At 33.3% G+C, this 14,000-nt stretch overlaps 1 protein-coding gene across 14 annotated transcripts in view; it reads left to right on the top strand.

The window, feature by feature from the left end:
• Window positions 1-14,000, top strand: part of LOC126762754 (synapse-associated protein of 47 kDa) — a 92,603-nt gene that overhangs the window by 56,047 nt on the left and 22,556 nt on the right. For 11 of the 14 annotated variants that reach the window (XR_007667518.1, XM_050479765.1, XM_050479803.1 and 8 more), the window contains one exon: window positions 9,426-9,680. Coding sequence is in view for 13 of the 14 variants with exons in the window: in XM_050479765.1 (XP_050335722.1) it covers window positions 9,426-9,680 (255 nt within the window). In the remaining variant the exon portion in view is untranslated. The remainder of the gene's footprint in view (window positions 1-9,425; window positions 9,681-14,000) is intronic. The other 3 variants (XM_050479774.1, XM_050479794.1, XM_050479821.1) reach the window with 1 other exon arrangement.

The following is a 14,000-nucleotide window of genomic DNA, read 5'->3' as shown; positions in this document are numbered from 1 at the left end:
ATAAACAAAAAGATAAGTTGAAGCTTGATTAGAAATATGAAAAGACTTTTTCGATTACCCAATATTTCCAAAAACGTCTTCTCGCGATGGTTAGCATAACATACGAAGGATCCATCTAAAATCAAAATAATAAATTTCTTGGGTTAATAGATATGTATAAGTCGTGATTAATCAAAGGATTTAAAAAAAAAAATATATATATTTTAGGTCGGTTTTTACCATAAATTGACTTGAAAAAAATTAGTTGTAATCGAAAAAAAATTCTTCGATCAATCACGAGGTTAGCCTGTTTAGAATAACTGTGAAAAATGTCTATAAAATCGCTGCACTAGTTACTGAGAAATTGTGTGACCATCGACTTTGAAAATGATGTTTCGAAAAAAACTCGATCAAAGATTGAGTAGCCGACCGTCCGCTCTCCCAAAAGTTGTATGCCCCACACTTTTATTAGCCTATTATACAAATAGTATAATATAGTAGATAGGATTAGTATAGAATTATAGGGCATGTGACTACTATGAAAAATTGCATAACTTGCCAACCATTTTCTAGAAATTCCCTTCAATCCACAAATCGTATTAATGTCACCCTTTTGACAGATATATTTTTATAGTTCAATTCAAGCTTTTTCTCTTCAAAATCTTAACAATGCCACTAGTCCCTTTGTATTTTATTTTTATGTAGCTTTGCCTTTGTCGGTGGGGCGAGTTTTTTTTTTTTTTGGTCTGTATGCGCTCGCCAATACTTTGCAACATTGTACTATTTTACATTTTATGCGTGCATCTGCATCGCTCCCTTGTTGCAGGTCAATATCTGCTGGATAATCCGAACAGCCATACCGAATCTTATTTGTTTTCCATTAATTTTATATTTCTTCACTCTTTTTTTTCTTTAATACGACGCCAACTTGCAGCTGTCAGCAATTTCAGCATTTTTTCAGCTGCATTGCCGCAGCGCTGCAGCAGAGCGCAAATGTGTCGTTAGCCTCGTGACTCCCTCTAACACATTTATGCATATATGTATGTGTATCACGACATAGCATTTATATAATATTTGCCCCATATTGTGAGTGGCTGACAGCGCAACTTTTGAAAGCAGCCAGCAATCAACGAAGCTTAGTAGCAGAGATGGACCGCTTCCGTTGAGAATTTTCTCACCCTAACTATGTGCAGTAGAAAACATTACAGCACGAAATCATTTGTTAGATAGCTAAGCAGATATGAATACATTCAATGCAAGAAGAAATAAACTTTAACTGCAACGGAATTAACATATATTTTCTGCGAAACATTCTTACCTTCGATTCTTGTTCGATATTGTTTTTATTTATCTTCTATTTTGTGAAATATTAGCGTTAGTTTAAAGTAATATCAAAAATACATATTAGATTATCTTAAGAAATATGCTTAGATGTCTGTCTCAAGGCAGACATGATATATTTATAATAAAATTTTTACTATTACTTTGCTTTAAAATTGTCAATTCAAAAGATGGGTACAAATTTCTGTTAATTAACAAAGTTAAATTTTTTGAATATTTTATATACCAATTATATTATACATATATGTATATATACATACATTATGTACTTGTATAACATGTTAGCTCGCGCAGACTTTATTGTTTAATAAAAAGGTCAGACATGACTTTCCGACTAGACGAAAGGCAAACAGCGACACCATTCAAACTAGTTAACGACTTTGCATTGCATAATTTCTATAGAATATACCTGTGCATACATATACCATAAATACACTAGAGGCAAATTATAGTAAGACTTTTTAATTTGAATTTCGCGCGGAAACCCATTCGCCGAAATATTTTATTCTTGCTTGGTATGGCTGTCAGTGACATCTACTGTAAATGTCACATCAAAATAATTATTAGTTTTTAGTATACGCTTGTCTTTCTGAAGTACAGGGTCACTCGAAGTGTGACCAATTAAAAAAGCCATAAATTCGGTTTGGAAAATTATTTTTATTTATTTTAAAGTACAAAATGTGTGAAAATAATCATAAATTCAGGACCAATTCACTTTTACTCGATATGACCACCTTTTGCCTTAACTATGGCCTTGAGACGGTCAAAAAACGAATCGCAAGCTGCCCGAATGTGACTTGCCGGTATTTTGGCCCACTCACGGACAATGGCTTTCTTCAGCATCTCGAGACTGGTGTATTTTTTACTTCGGTCCTTGCTCTCCAAAATGGCCCAGAGAGAATAATCCATTGATTCGCATCTGGTGAATTCGAGAGCCATTGTGTGGTCGTAATGAAGTTCGGAACGTTGTTTTTCAGCCATTCTTGTTTCACTCGCGCTTTGTGAGACGGTGCTGAGTCTTGTTGAAACGTCCATGGTTTGCGACCGAAATGTTTGTTTGTCCACGGCTTCAAAGCAGCCTCCAGAACACTTTCCCGATAATATGTCGCATTTACTTTGACGCCAGGCTCGATGAAAACAATTGGAGAGCGCCCATCTGCGATGACAGCGGCCCAAACTATTATTTGTGGCGGGTGCTGCCTCCTGGTGGCCAACCGATGACTTAGATTCTCGTATGAACGGTCAAGTAAACCTATCGGTTTGAGTTAACCCTCAATTGTTTTTTCGTCAGAAAGCAAATGTTTGGAATTTGACCGCTTTCGGCCAATAGAAGCAACTGCTTTGCTCTCTCAAGTCTTACTTGTTGCTCCTTCGGTGTAAGATCATGGGCCTTTTGGAACTTGTAAGGCTTGACCTTGAGCTCATTTTTCAATATGCGTCGGATGCTGCGGTTGGATATTTTCATTTCAGTGAAATTATTCATCAAAGAACTTCCATTAAATTTTGTATGCTTAGCACCCGGAAATATAGGACAAACGGTCGAATATTGAAGCAAAGGTGAGACGAACCGAAAAAAAAAACATGTTGATGTAGGTCAAAAAACAAGGTTTCGTTGACAGTTTTCTTCAGTTATCGAGATGTGGTGCACTGCGAATTCTTTCCGACCTGCCAAACTGTCAGCAAAGAAATACTATTTGAGTGTTATGCGTATTTTACGGGAAGCTATTAGTAACAAGTAAAGAAGGGCTAAGTTCGGGTGTCACCGAACATTTTATACTCTCGCATAATAAAGTGATAATCGAGATTTCATTATCCGTCATTTACATATTTTTCAAATACCGTATTTGTGTAAAGTTTTATTCCGCTATCATCATTGGTTCCTAATGTATATATATATTATACAGAGAAGGCATCAGATGGAAGTCAAAATAGCAAATATATTGGAAGAAGGCGTGGTTGTGAACCGATTTCACCCATATTTCGTACACGTCATCAAGGTGTTAAGAAAATATTATATACCGAATTTCATTGAAATCGGTCCGGTAGTTTCTGAGATATAGATTTTGGTCCATAAGTGGGCGACGCCACGCCCAAAAACAGCCTGGGTGCAGCTTCCTTCTGCCATTTCTTCCGTAAAATTTAGTGTTTCTGACGTTTTTTGTTAGTCGGTTAACGCACTTTTAGTGATTTTCAACATAACCTTCGTATGGGAGGTGGGCGTGGTTATTATCCGATTTTTTCCATTTTTGAACTGTATATGGAAATGCCTGAAGAAAACGACTCTATAGAGTTTGATTGACATAGCTATAGTAGTTTCCGAGATATATACAAAAAACTTAGTAGAGGCGGGGCCACGCCCACTTTTCCAAAAAAATTACGTCCAAATATGCTCCTCTCTAATGCAATCCTTTGTGCCAAATTTCACTTTAATATCTTTATTTATGGCTTAGTTAGGACACTTTACAGGTTTTCGGTTTTCGCCATTTTGTGGGCGTGGCAGTGAGCCGATTTTGCCCATCTTCGAACTTAACCTTCTTATGGAGCCAAGAAATACGTGTACCAAGTTTCATCATGATATCTCAGGTTTTACTCAAGTTACAGCTTGCACGGACGGACGGACGGACAGACAGACATCCGGATTTCAACTCTACTCGTCACCCTAATCACTTTGGTATATATAACCCTATATCTGACTCTTTTAGTTTTAGGACTTACAAACAACCGTTGTGTGAATAAAACTATAATACTCTCCTTAGCAACTTTGTTGCGAGAGTATAAAAAGAGGCCGGAATTATGGGCTGACAACTCTTGGTTTTTACACCACGATAATGCACCGTCGTATACTGCACTGATTCTTCGTGAGTTTTTCGCCAAATTTTCAAACAATACTGTGCCGCAAACACCGTTTTCGCCTGATTTAGTTCCTTGTGACTACTGACTATTCCGCAAACTCAAACGACCGCTCCGGGGAAACCGTTGTGAGCCAATTGAAGACATTAAAAATGAATCGCATTGCTCATTGTAGGCTAGTCCGAGAATTGACTATAACAACTGTTTCGACAATTGAAAAAAACGTTGACACAAGTGTATTGGGGAAAAGGAAGATTATTTTGAAGGGGAGCGACATAGATTTTGATGAATAAACTAAAAATTTTAAAATTATGAACAAAGTCTTACTATTATACAACAAAATTAGTGTTTATCAAAAAAATACATTCCAAAAATGGAGCTATGCAATCACATTAATTAATAGAAAAAGTATGTATGTATTATTAAATATTTGCTTCGCTAAAAAACACAAAACCGAATTTCTGAGGGATTATAACAAGCGCTTGGCTGTGTTGAAATTTAGCAAGTTGGTTGGATTTATATATGATTTTGTTTAAGACGCTTGTGGAGCATGAAGTTTTCACTCGTAATATAGGCTGTTTTTGATAGAACGTGGAGAGTGACGAATAGAATAGACAACTGTCATAAAGCAAGCAATGACAAGTTACTGACAAGGCGAGCACTGAAGCAAATATATTTCATTTTGAGACAGAAATTTTATTCAACACAAATAAATAAAATAAAAAACATTGCAGTAATAACCAATTTCACAAATACAAAATATTCCTTACAAAAACTGTGTTCGCTCAGTCGATCTGCACCATTGCTTCGGATAATAAACCATGTCAAATTTGCTGAAGATATCTCGTAAAATTAAAAAGTTTTCCATACAATCACTTTATTTCGATCGTTCAGTTTGTATAGTCGTTCGATATTGGCAAATGAGCAGCTTCTTGGTAAGAAAAGGACGAGTGCAGAATTGATATTTCAGAAACCGAGGGACTAGTTCATGTATAGTATATACAGACAGACAGACAGATAGATATACTGATCGCTTTTATTTACACTTTATAGGGCGGTTTTGAAATATTTTTCATTTCCTTGATCCCGTAGTCGATCACCACGTTGACTTCCGAAAAAGTTATCTGGAACTGAGGAAGATTTTTCGGCTTAAAATAAACTCACATCTAAACACCATGTAAAAAGTATGAATATGATTGAACATAAATAAATGTAATGATCGAAAGACCAGTAAAATCTTTGATTTATGACACAATGGAGGCTTTTCAAAAAAACAATTGTTAGTTTTTGAACAAATGTACATTAAAGAGAGGCTTTAAATATTGATTTTATTAACAAAAATTTTATGCCTTCTATTATTATCTGCCAAATAAAATTTCCAGCCCATCCGACCATCCGTTTTGTGGACTGAACTCCCACTCCTAAAACAGCGTTTCGAGAAAAATGCGTTTAAAATGTTAGGAGCCGATTAGTTGAGCATGTAACTTATATGTATGTACGTTCATATACCCGAAACTAATTACCTAATCAACTTAAAAATTTCCGCGAATATTCTCAAATATATACATTAGTTATATATGCAAAAAAAAATTCTTCCTTGTTTTCACGCCTATTTTTTTCGCAAGAAATCAGAGCTCATACTACACGGCGAACACAGAAGTATTGAATTGAAAACGTCTAAAGTATGATAACATTGAAGCAATTGCTGCGAGAGAAATATGAGTGTTTTATTTATCTGTTAGTGTTTTGTTCTTGTTGTTGTTGTAGTCACATAAAACATTAATCAAATGATTTACGAGTGCGATGCCGTAAAAGGCAGTCTATAAAATACGCATTGCTTCAATTCGGTAGCCCCACATGCTCCAGGAAAGCTGTCTACGAGCTTCGTCGTAGTTTCTGATGTGTAATTTAAATATTTATTAGTTATTAAGATTTATATATAAATATATCGCACATAATGTGCAACTAGGCTATGAAATCTTTAAAAGAACACATTACATAATTTATATACACTTGAAGAGAACTTTCATTTTACCACAACACTTGCAGGCAACAGGTCTTCATTATGGTTTATTGCTACTGTGGCGAAAATTATTATTATTTTTCCTTTCATTTCAAGTACACTTGATCAAGCCTACGCTCGCCTGTAGTCAACTGCTGTATTTTTTCCATTATTACCCATGGCTATTTTAGCGATTTATTACTTCTTCCGCACTCAATTAAGTACATATGTACTTACCCATCTACCGATCTCCCCTACATGGCATTCATTTCGTTTTCGCGTCTGAAATGTGCAGCACTGAGTGTGGATACTAATGGAGTGGGTTAGGACTGAAGGATATGTTTCCTTGTGCACGTGTGTTTGTGCTTTTTATATGCATACCGTATATTGTGTGCTTGTCTAGTGCATCTGAACGGCCACCACAAACTTATGGTGGGTATAGTATATCATAAGTGTTTTCGCAGTTGCTGTCAGCAAATGAAAATTGTATTTATTCAACTTTCATACTCATTATTTCGCAGCTGCTTCCGCTATGTACGCAAACGCAGGTATAGTTAAAACAGAAAAACAAAAAAAAACGTTTACTTTGGTTGCACCACAGCTGTAATACCCTCCACAGGTGCATTGCTTATTGCATAAAAGATTATAAAATACCTTTATCATGATTTTTATCGTTCAGCTTGTATGACAGCTATGTGCTACATATATTTGTCCGATTTAATTTATTTTTTCGGAGATTGTACCGTTGCAGATAACAATAATCCTAATGCCTAATTTCGAAAAGATATTTTGTCAAATCAAATTTTTTTTCATACAAGGATTTTATTTAAATAATTGAGTTTGTATGGCAGCTATATGCTATAGTGGTGCGATCTGAAAAAAATTTTCGGAAATTATAGCTTTGCCTTGAAAAATAAGCCGTGCCAAATTTCGTGCAGAGATCTAGTCAAATAAAAAAGTTTTCCATGCAAGTACTTGATTTTGATCGTTTAGTTTGTATGGCAGCTATATGCTATAGTGGTCCGATCTGTATAATTTTTTCAGAAGTTGTAGCTTTGTCTTAGAATGTAATCCGTTCCAAATTTCGTTAAGATATCTCGTCAAATCAAAAAGCTTTCCATATAAGCACTTTATTCCGTTCAATCAGTTTGTATAGCAGCTATATGCTAGAGTAGTCCGATATCTGCCATTCCGATAAATGAGCAACTTAGTGCTGAGATAAAGATGTGTGCCAAATTTCAGAACGGTATCTCCAGAAACGAGAAACTCGTTCGTATGTATATTGACATCTATATCTTCGACGTTTTTTTCTGCGTGCTACAAACTTAATACATGCTGTTCAGGGTATAAGTTATACTTGCGCTTACATACGCGTTTGCTACAACTGTTATGAACTTTCATCATTGCAAATTATCCAAACTTTATGAAAGCTTCGCCGTTTTATGGCCAATTTGCGGTCATTTCAAGTTTAACGTAACATACGTTCACTGCATACATGACTAATAATGTGCTGATAATCCGCATATGACAACGCAATTGCGGCTTAATAAATTTTACAAATAATCGTTCAGCATTTATGCCTTCACATGCATACTTCAAAAGAGTATGTAAGAGTGCATATGCAAATATATTTACATTTTAATGTCATGTTGAGCGTAATATTGCGTGCGTTAATTACGAAGCGAAGAGTGCATTCAAGCAAAATGAACCACGAAATTTAATGAAAGTTGCCGTTGCCATCGCCTATCTATCGCTTACGCCTCCCTTAATTAAGCAAACCGTACGCAGTACACCTGCCCACGCGCCACGCATCATACGGTCCGAAATCAATGTTGATTGCAATAAACGGCGATTGAAGGTCATTTTGAGGCGTGATTTGCTGATGAATTCATGCGTACACCCATTTCATGTGGCAACATTAAACAGACCGCAAGTGCGTAGTTGCCTGCACTGTTTTCACATGATTTCATTGTTTATCGACTGGGGCGGGGCGTATGAGTAACGTGGTTTGGCAGCATGTATAATGCGATGCGCAAAATTCTCAATTTTTCTAATATAAAATATTCAAATATTTTCAAGTAGAAAATCGTGCAGTAGAATATTAATACACACCTGAATGTTAGTTATTTTTTTCACTGTATGCCATGGCGTATGAGTAATGTGCATACTTTAAGCAAACAATAAAGCAACTTTTTTACATGTATAAAAAATGTGGAGCATATAAACGAGTTAAAAACTAGTGTGTGTTATATTATTTCACTTTTTAACAAAAATAATGTTTTGGCATGCATTTTATGCATCAAAAATAAATTTTTGAGTGTTAGACAGAGCGTATGAGTAACATGATGAGAGTAGATAACTTCGGTTTTTTTAGTGAACTAATAGTTTTGTTTACTTATTAGTTTAAAGTAATTTAATATATAGTACAACAAACATAGTTAGAGCAAGAAATAAATAATAATATTTTTTACATGTTTTTTTATTTTTTTAAAATTCTTTTTTAATTTTTTTTCATTTTTTTTTTTATTTGGAGGGACATGAAAAGCTGTAGAGGTTACTAAAAAATTATTAAAACAGCTTGCGACTTCTCTTTAAAGTTAATTAGTTATTATATGGTAAATACCCATATACAAAGGCATCAAAATAAAGTATATATTTTCAAGCTTTAGTCGAAAATTTGTTTATGTGTTTGCCACCTGATTATGATTTAAAATTTCATGGAAAATATTTGTAGAGGAAAGTAGAGTTAAAAATTTGCAATATTTTCTATGTAAAAGAAAATATATGTACCAGCCTATTAGCAATAAGTTTTAAAGCTAAGTATAAGATGGAGCAGTGTTGCCACTTTTTCGCAATAAAATTGTATTTTATTTAAAATAAAAAATATGACATTCTGAGTAATATAAGTTTTTATATGTAAAAATTTTTTTTATTTGTTTTTTATATAATTGATATCACAAATATTATATAAAACAAAAAAAATTATCTATGAAAAAGAAAATTATTTGTAATATTTTTCGTGCCCTCTGATAATAAATGATTATCTGCTAAAACTGAAAATTTTATAAAAACAAAAAAAAATTTATACACATTTCAATAATCCTGAAAATCTTTTGCGCCGGCCAAATGTGTATTTTAGTTATTATATAATTAATATTACATTATTTATAAATATTACTAAAAAATACAAATAAAAATCTTAACTAATTCGCTCTAACTTTTTCTCTCTCTTTCTCTCTTTCTTCCCATATAGTGGTTGGTTGGGAAGTGCCAAAGGCTGGTTAGGCAGTGCCAGCGCTTCAATTCCATCAATGCCGGCAATGCCTACCATGTCTATGCCATCAATGCCAGCTATGCCAGCCATGCCGTCGATGCCCTCAATTCCGGGGCTGCGCAAAGGTGGCGCCGAAGCTGGTGAGGGTGTCGCCGCAGATGGCACTGTCGCCGAGAGCGGAGATCCCACAGGTGCCGTGAGTGGTGAAGATGATGACAAATCGAGGTACATTAGGTATGGGCCAAGCAGCTAATGACGGGACAATGCTATTTTATGAGTTACAGCAGGGATAAATAAGAACGTTATATTTAAACCGAAAAAAACAAAACAAAATAATTCTTTAAACGCTTAAGTTTAAAACAAACTCAAATTCATATTTTTAATGCAAAATCTTACACACTACACCCAAAAAGTGTGTACATTTTGTATTATATTTATGAAGTGAAGCAGAAAAAAAAACAAAAACATTTTTGAATTTTAATCAAGTTTTCTAGTTGAGTTGAATATAGTTTAGTTTCACTAATTATTACAAAGTTTTTGACAAAGCAATTTTTTCAATAGTTTAATGCAAATCGTTTGGAAAGTAATACATTTTACATTTCGTTCAATTCAGTTGACTTCAAATCACCTTTGTTCAGTTCGTTGCTGTGCAGTTGAATTGATTAAATGCCGCCTTTAAAGCACAACTAACTAACAAGTTGAAAATTATATTATTCTATTAACAGTTATATTAACTACTAACGTTATGAATTTCTTATACTCACTTATACTCGTATATATTGGCCAAAACTCTACACAAACACGCACACATACACGTAAATACACAATATGCGTTAAAATATTCGCTTTAAATTTGCTTTTGGTTTTTGTTTATTGTTTATTTTTGATATTAACACACTTACACACACATGCATTTCTGCAAATTTTACAAATTTTAAACGTAAGTTAGACTATTTACATTTTTTGTAATTTATACATAGGGTGGTGCATATACAAGTTTTTAACAGTAAAAGCCAGTTCAGCCAATCAAACCAGGAAAATAATAAAAAAAAAATATTTATTAAAATTGAAAATTATTATTTTGTAGACTAGTGTAGAAGCCTAAAAAAATGGTAAAAAGTGAAAAAAAAATCATAATAGGTTGAAACACGTAGGAAACGCGATATAAAATAACAAAAAAAAAAAAATAAAGGAAAAATTATTTACGGGCGATCTGTGGCCGGGGAAAAGAAGCCAACCGTCGCTCTCATTCCGCTTGCCGACCTTAGATCGCCCGTAAATGATTTTTCCGTTTATTTTTTTATTTTATATTTCCATTCGTTTCCATTGAGTTTCATCATACTACGATTTATTTGCTTTCAAAAATTTAATGATAAAAATTTAAAATATAAAAAAGTATTATTAATTTATTACCTTGAATGAACTTGTATTTGTAGCACCCTTTATGCAAACATATAGCCTAGCTTAGCATAATAATCACAAATTTATAACTTTTGTGTCTGATTTCTTATAACTTTCAAATTTTCAAAACTATTTCGATCACTATTTTTTTCCTACTTATCAATTTACTACTTACTACTCTATTTCTTTGTATATTCTCTCTTTGCTTACTCACTGATTACTTCAAAATTTCAATTTCCCCCCTTAGCTTAATCTGTACTTTTGCTATATGAATTATAAAGTATTTATAATTTAACTATTTTTTCATAAAAAGTGTGTGTGGAAATTTTTGTCCCTCTTCAAATGCATATAAAGTCTGAAAGTGCACTAACCATTTATGTATATGTAGGAGACTCATTTGAATTAATCTCCTTTAATTTAATTCACTTCACTTCATTCACTTATTTCACTTTACTTCACTTTTCTTCTAGAAGTTTATTTTTATTTTAAAGAAGCACAGTGAGTTCCGATCGTCTCAATGCCGCTTTCTCAACTGAACTCTACTTGAGCGAGCCCCGCGCTCAATGACCACGCATTCCTTTCATACTTAAAACACATAACGGTTCCATAACAGTTGTGTTCCTTCTTAGTTCGCGGAATACGATCGGACCTCACTCAGTAACAGTATCTCTATCCTGTTACTATGCTTATTTGCGCATTTGCAAGACAAAGTACCGCAATATATGCCGCCTATGCGTCGCCTGCGCCGAGCCTGACGCTCTGGCACACTTACTTACAAAATATTGCCACTCCGGCATACGCATATACACTGACCTACAAAATAATTGTACTAGCGCTCCGACATACATTTATTATATAAATTTCTTATTTTTGCGCCTCTGAAGCACATTGCGTCACCTAAAATGCAAAACAACATAACATCACTTTTCATAAGTTTAAAGGCGAAGGAAAAATAATTTATAGAAACAAAGCATATTAAACAAAATTTGAGTTTTGGTTATAAAATGGTTTATACATTGGTTATATCTGACAGCGGAAGCTGAAAATTTTATATTAGATATTTATATAATGAGATAGAGTGAATCGTTAGCAATAAAAAGCTCAGTTACTTACAATTCCTGGTTCATTTCCAGGTCGAAATAACAGAAAAAAACGGTTATATACCGGTTATGAAATAGTTATATGTTGGTTATAAAATGGTTATATGTTGGTTATAAAATGGTTATATATTGGTTATAAAATAGTTAAGTGTTGGTTATAAAATGGTTATATATTGTTTATATCTGAGAGCGAAAGCTGAAAATTTTATGCTACATATATGTAATATGATTTAGTGTATCGCAAGCAATAAAAAACTAATTTTCGATTTTTTTGATGACACGTTGTTATGCATTTTATGTGACGATTTGTATATATAACCGTAATAAAATCATAAAATTCCGTCAACAGTACCGACATTTAATTTATTGGTGCGAATAACACATAAGCACACCTTCCCTAACCTTATTTATTTCTTTACCTTTACTAACATTAAAAACCTGCATATCCTCGAAATGCCATACATACATATGTATACAGCTATCTTACATATTGTATACAGCGCGATCTAGCACCAATTATCTAGCTGTAAAATCTAAATTCGCTTTTTAGCAGCGGACAAAAATTTCCATCGCCTACTTCACCCTCATGTCTATATTAATACATATAAATGCTCACCTAACGCATCACCCTGCACCTAAATATTAACTAATAACCATTCAATGCATTACTATTATGATTTAAATTTTAATTTCTTGGCCAATTGCAATAAATATATCCATCATTATGTCAATAGTTTCGTTCTATCCTATATTATTTATTCTTATACTCCCAAACGTAACCGAAAAGCAGCTACATACATAAAAGTAATCGTAATCGTATTCGTATTTTAACCGCTCAGCTCGCAAGTAAACCGTTTGTAGTGAGACCATGCAGCGCAACCATAAAATATCAGATACCATCATTATTGTGCGGCCCATCAAAAAACACGAACCAAAGCGGATATGCTAACAAAACATAAAGCAAAAATACAAGAAAAAAATAGTAAACGCTCGCAAAATATAATTTTTTAGCAAAATACCAAACAATTAAAAGCAAATGTGACAAAATTAGTAAACATATTCGTACATTGCGAATTTAAAAACAAAAAACCAAAAAAAAACATACGTTATTCTTATCATTATGTCTTTTTGTTGTCTAGTGAAAAACGTAGTGCAAAATTAGTGCAATTTTTTTGTGCTCGTGCGTTGTAAGTGTTTTCTAAACTACTGACTGATTTTTTTCTTCTGATTTTTCACCCTTCTCTTCCTTTTTTTGATACCAACTATTCTCTTTTCATAGAAACTTACTTTCTTTATACCGATTATATTCTTTTCATAGAAACTTGCTTTCTTTACACCGATTATTTTCTTTTCATAGAATTTCGTAGTTTGCTTTTGATTTTCTCCTCTATTTGCGCTTCACCTTCTGCGGGTTTTAATATTCTATTTTGAAATCTTACGTTTTCCTTATTTATTTTTCAATTTCCTTTTTTGTATCTAATTTTTCATTCACCTTGAGTTTCTTTACTGTTTTGTGTATGTTCTAGAAACGAATACTTGGCAACAGTCGTGTGTTTTGCATGCGACCAATTGCAGCAACCAATCAGACTACTTCAGTGTGTTGTTTTCATAATTCTATATTTCCCACCATTATTTTGATTTATAGGACCTTGTTTATGTATTTGCCATACACTTCCATGCATTTTCATCTTACATCGTCTCTCAGGCAACTTCGGTTCCATCATCAATGCGAGTCTTGTAAATATGGCCATTATTTGAACATTTTGCAACTGCGTGCTCATCTAAGCTCAAAATACTCATATTTTTTTACTAAATATAGAATGTATAAAATTATAGCAAAAATTTGTAATTCTAATAAATATTTTCTCTAAGCTGTATACGATTCGAGTAGTGTAGTTTTGAAGTAATGAAAAATTTGTTTTTATTTCTATAATGTAATATGGTATTCGGGAGTGTATATTTACATTCCATTAAAAGAATAATATCAATTGTTATTTTTTATACAAAATATTCTTTAAATCTATAAAAATATAAATAATAATCCGTTACAAAC

This window comes from Bactrocera neohumeralis, chromosome 2 (genome assembly GCF_024586455.1).
Source record: "Bactrocera neohumeralis isolate Rockhampton chromosome 2, APGP_CSIRO_Bneo_wtdbg2-racon-allhic-juicebox.fasta_v2, whole genome shotgun sequence".
Taxonomy (NCBI): domain Eukaryota; kingdom Metazoa; phylum Arthropoda; class Insecta; order Diptera; family Tephritidae; genus Bactrocera; species Bactrocera neohumeralis.
Note: the sequence above shows the minus strand (reverse complement) of the source record. Positions and strands in the feature narration are given on the sequence as shown.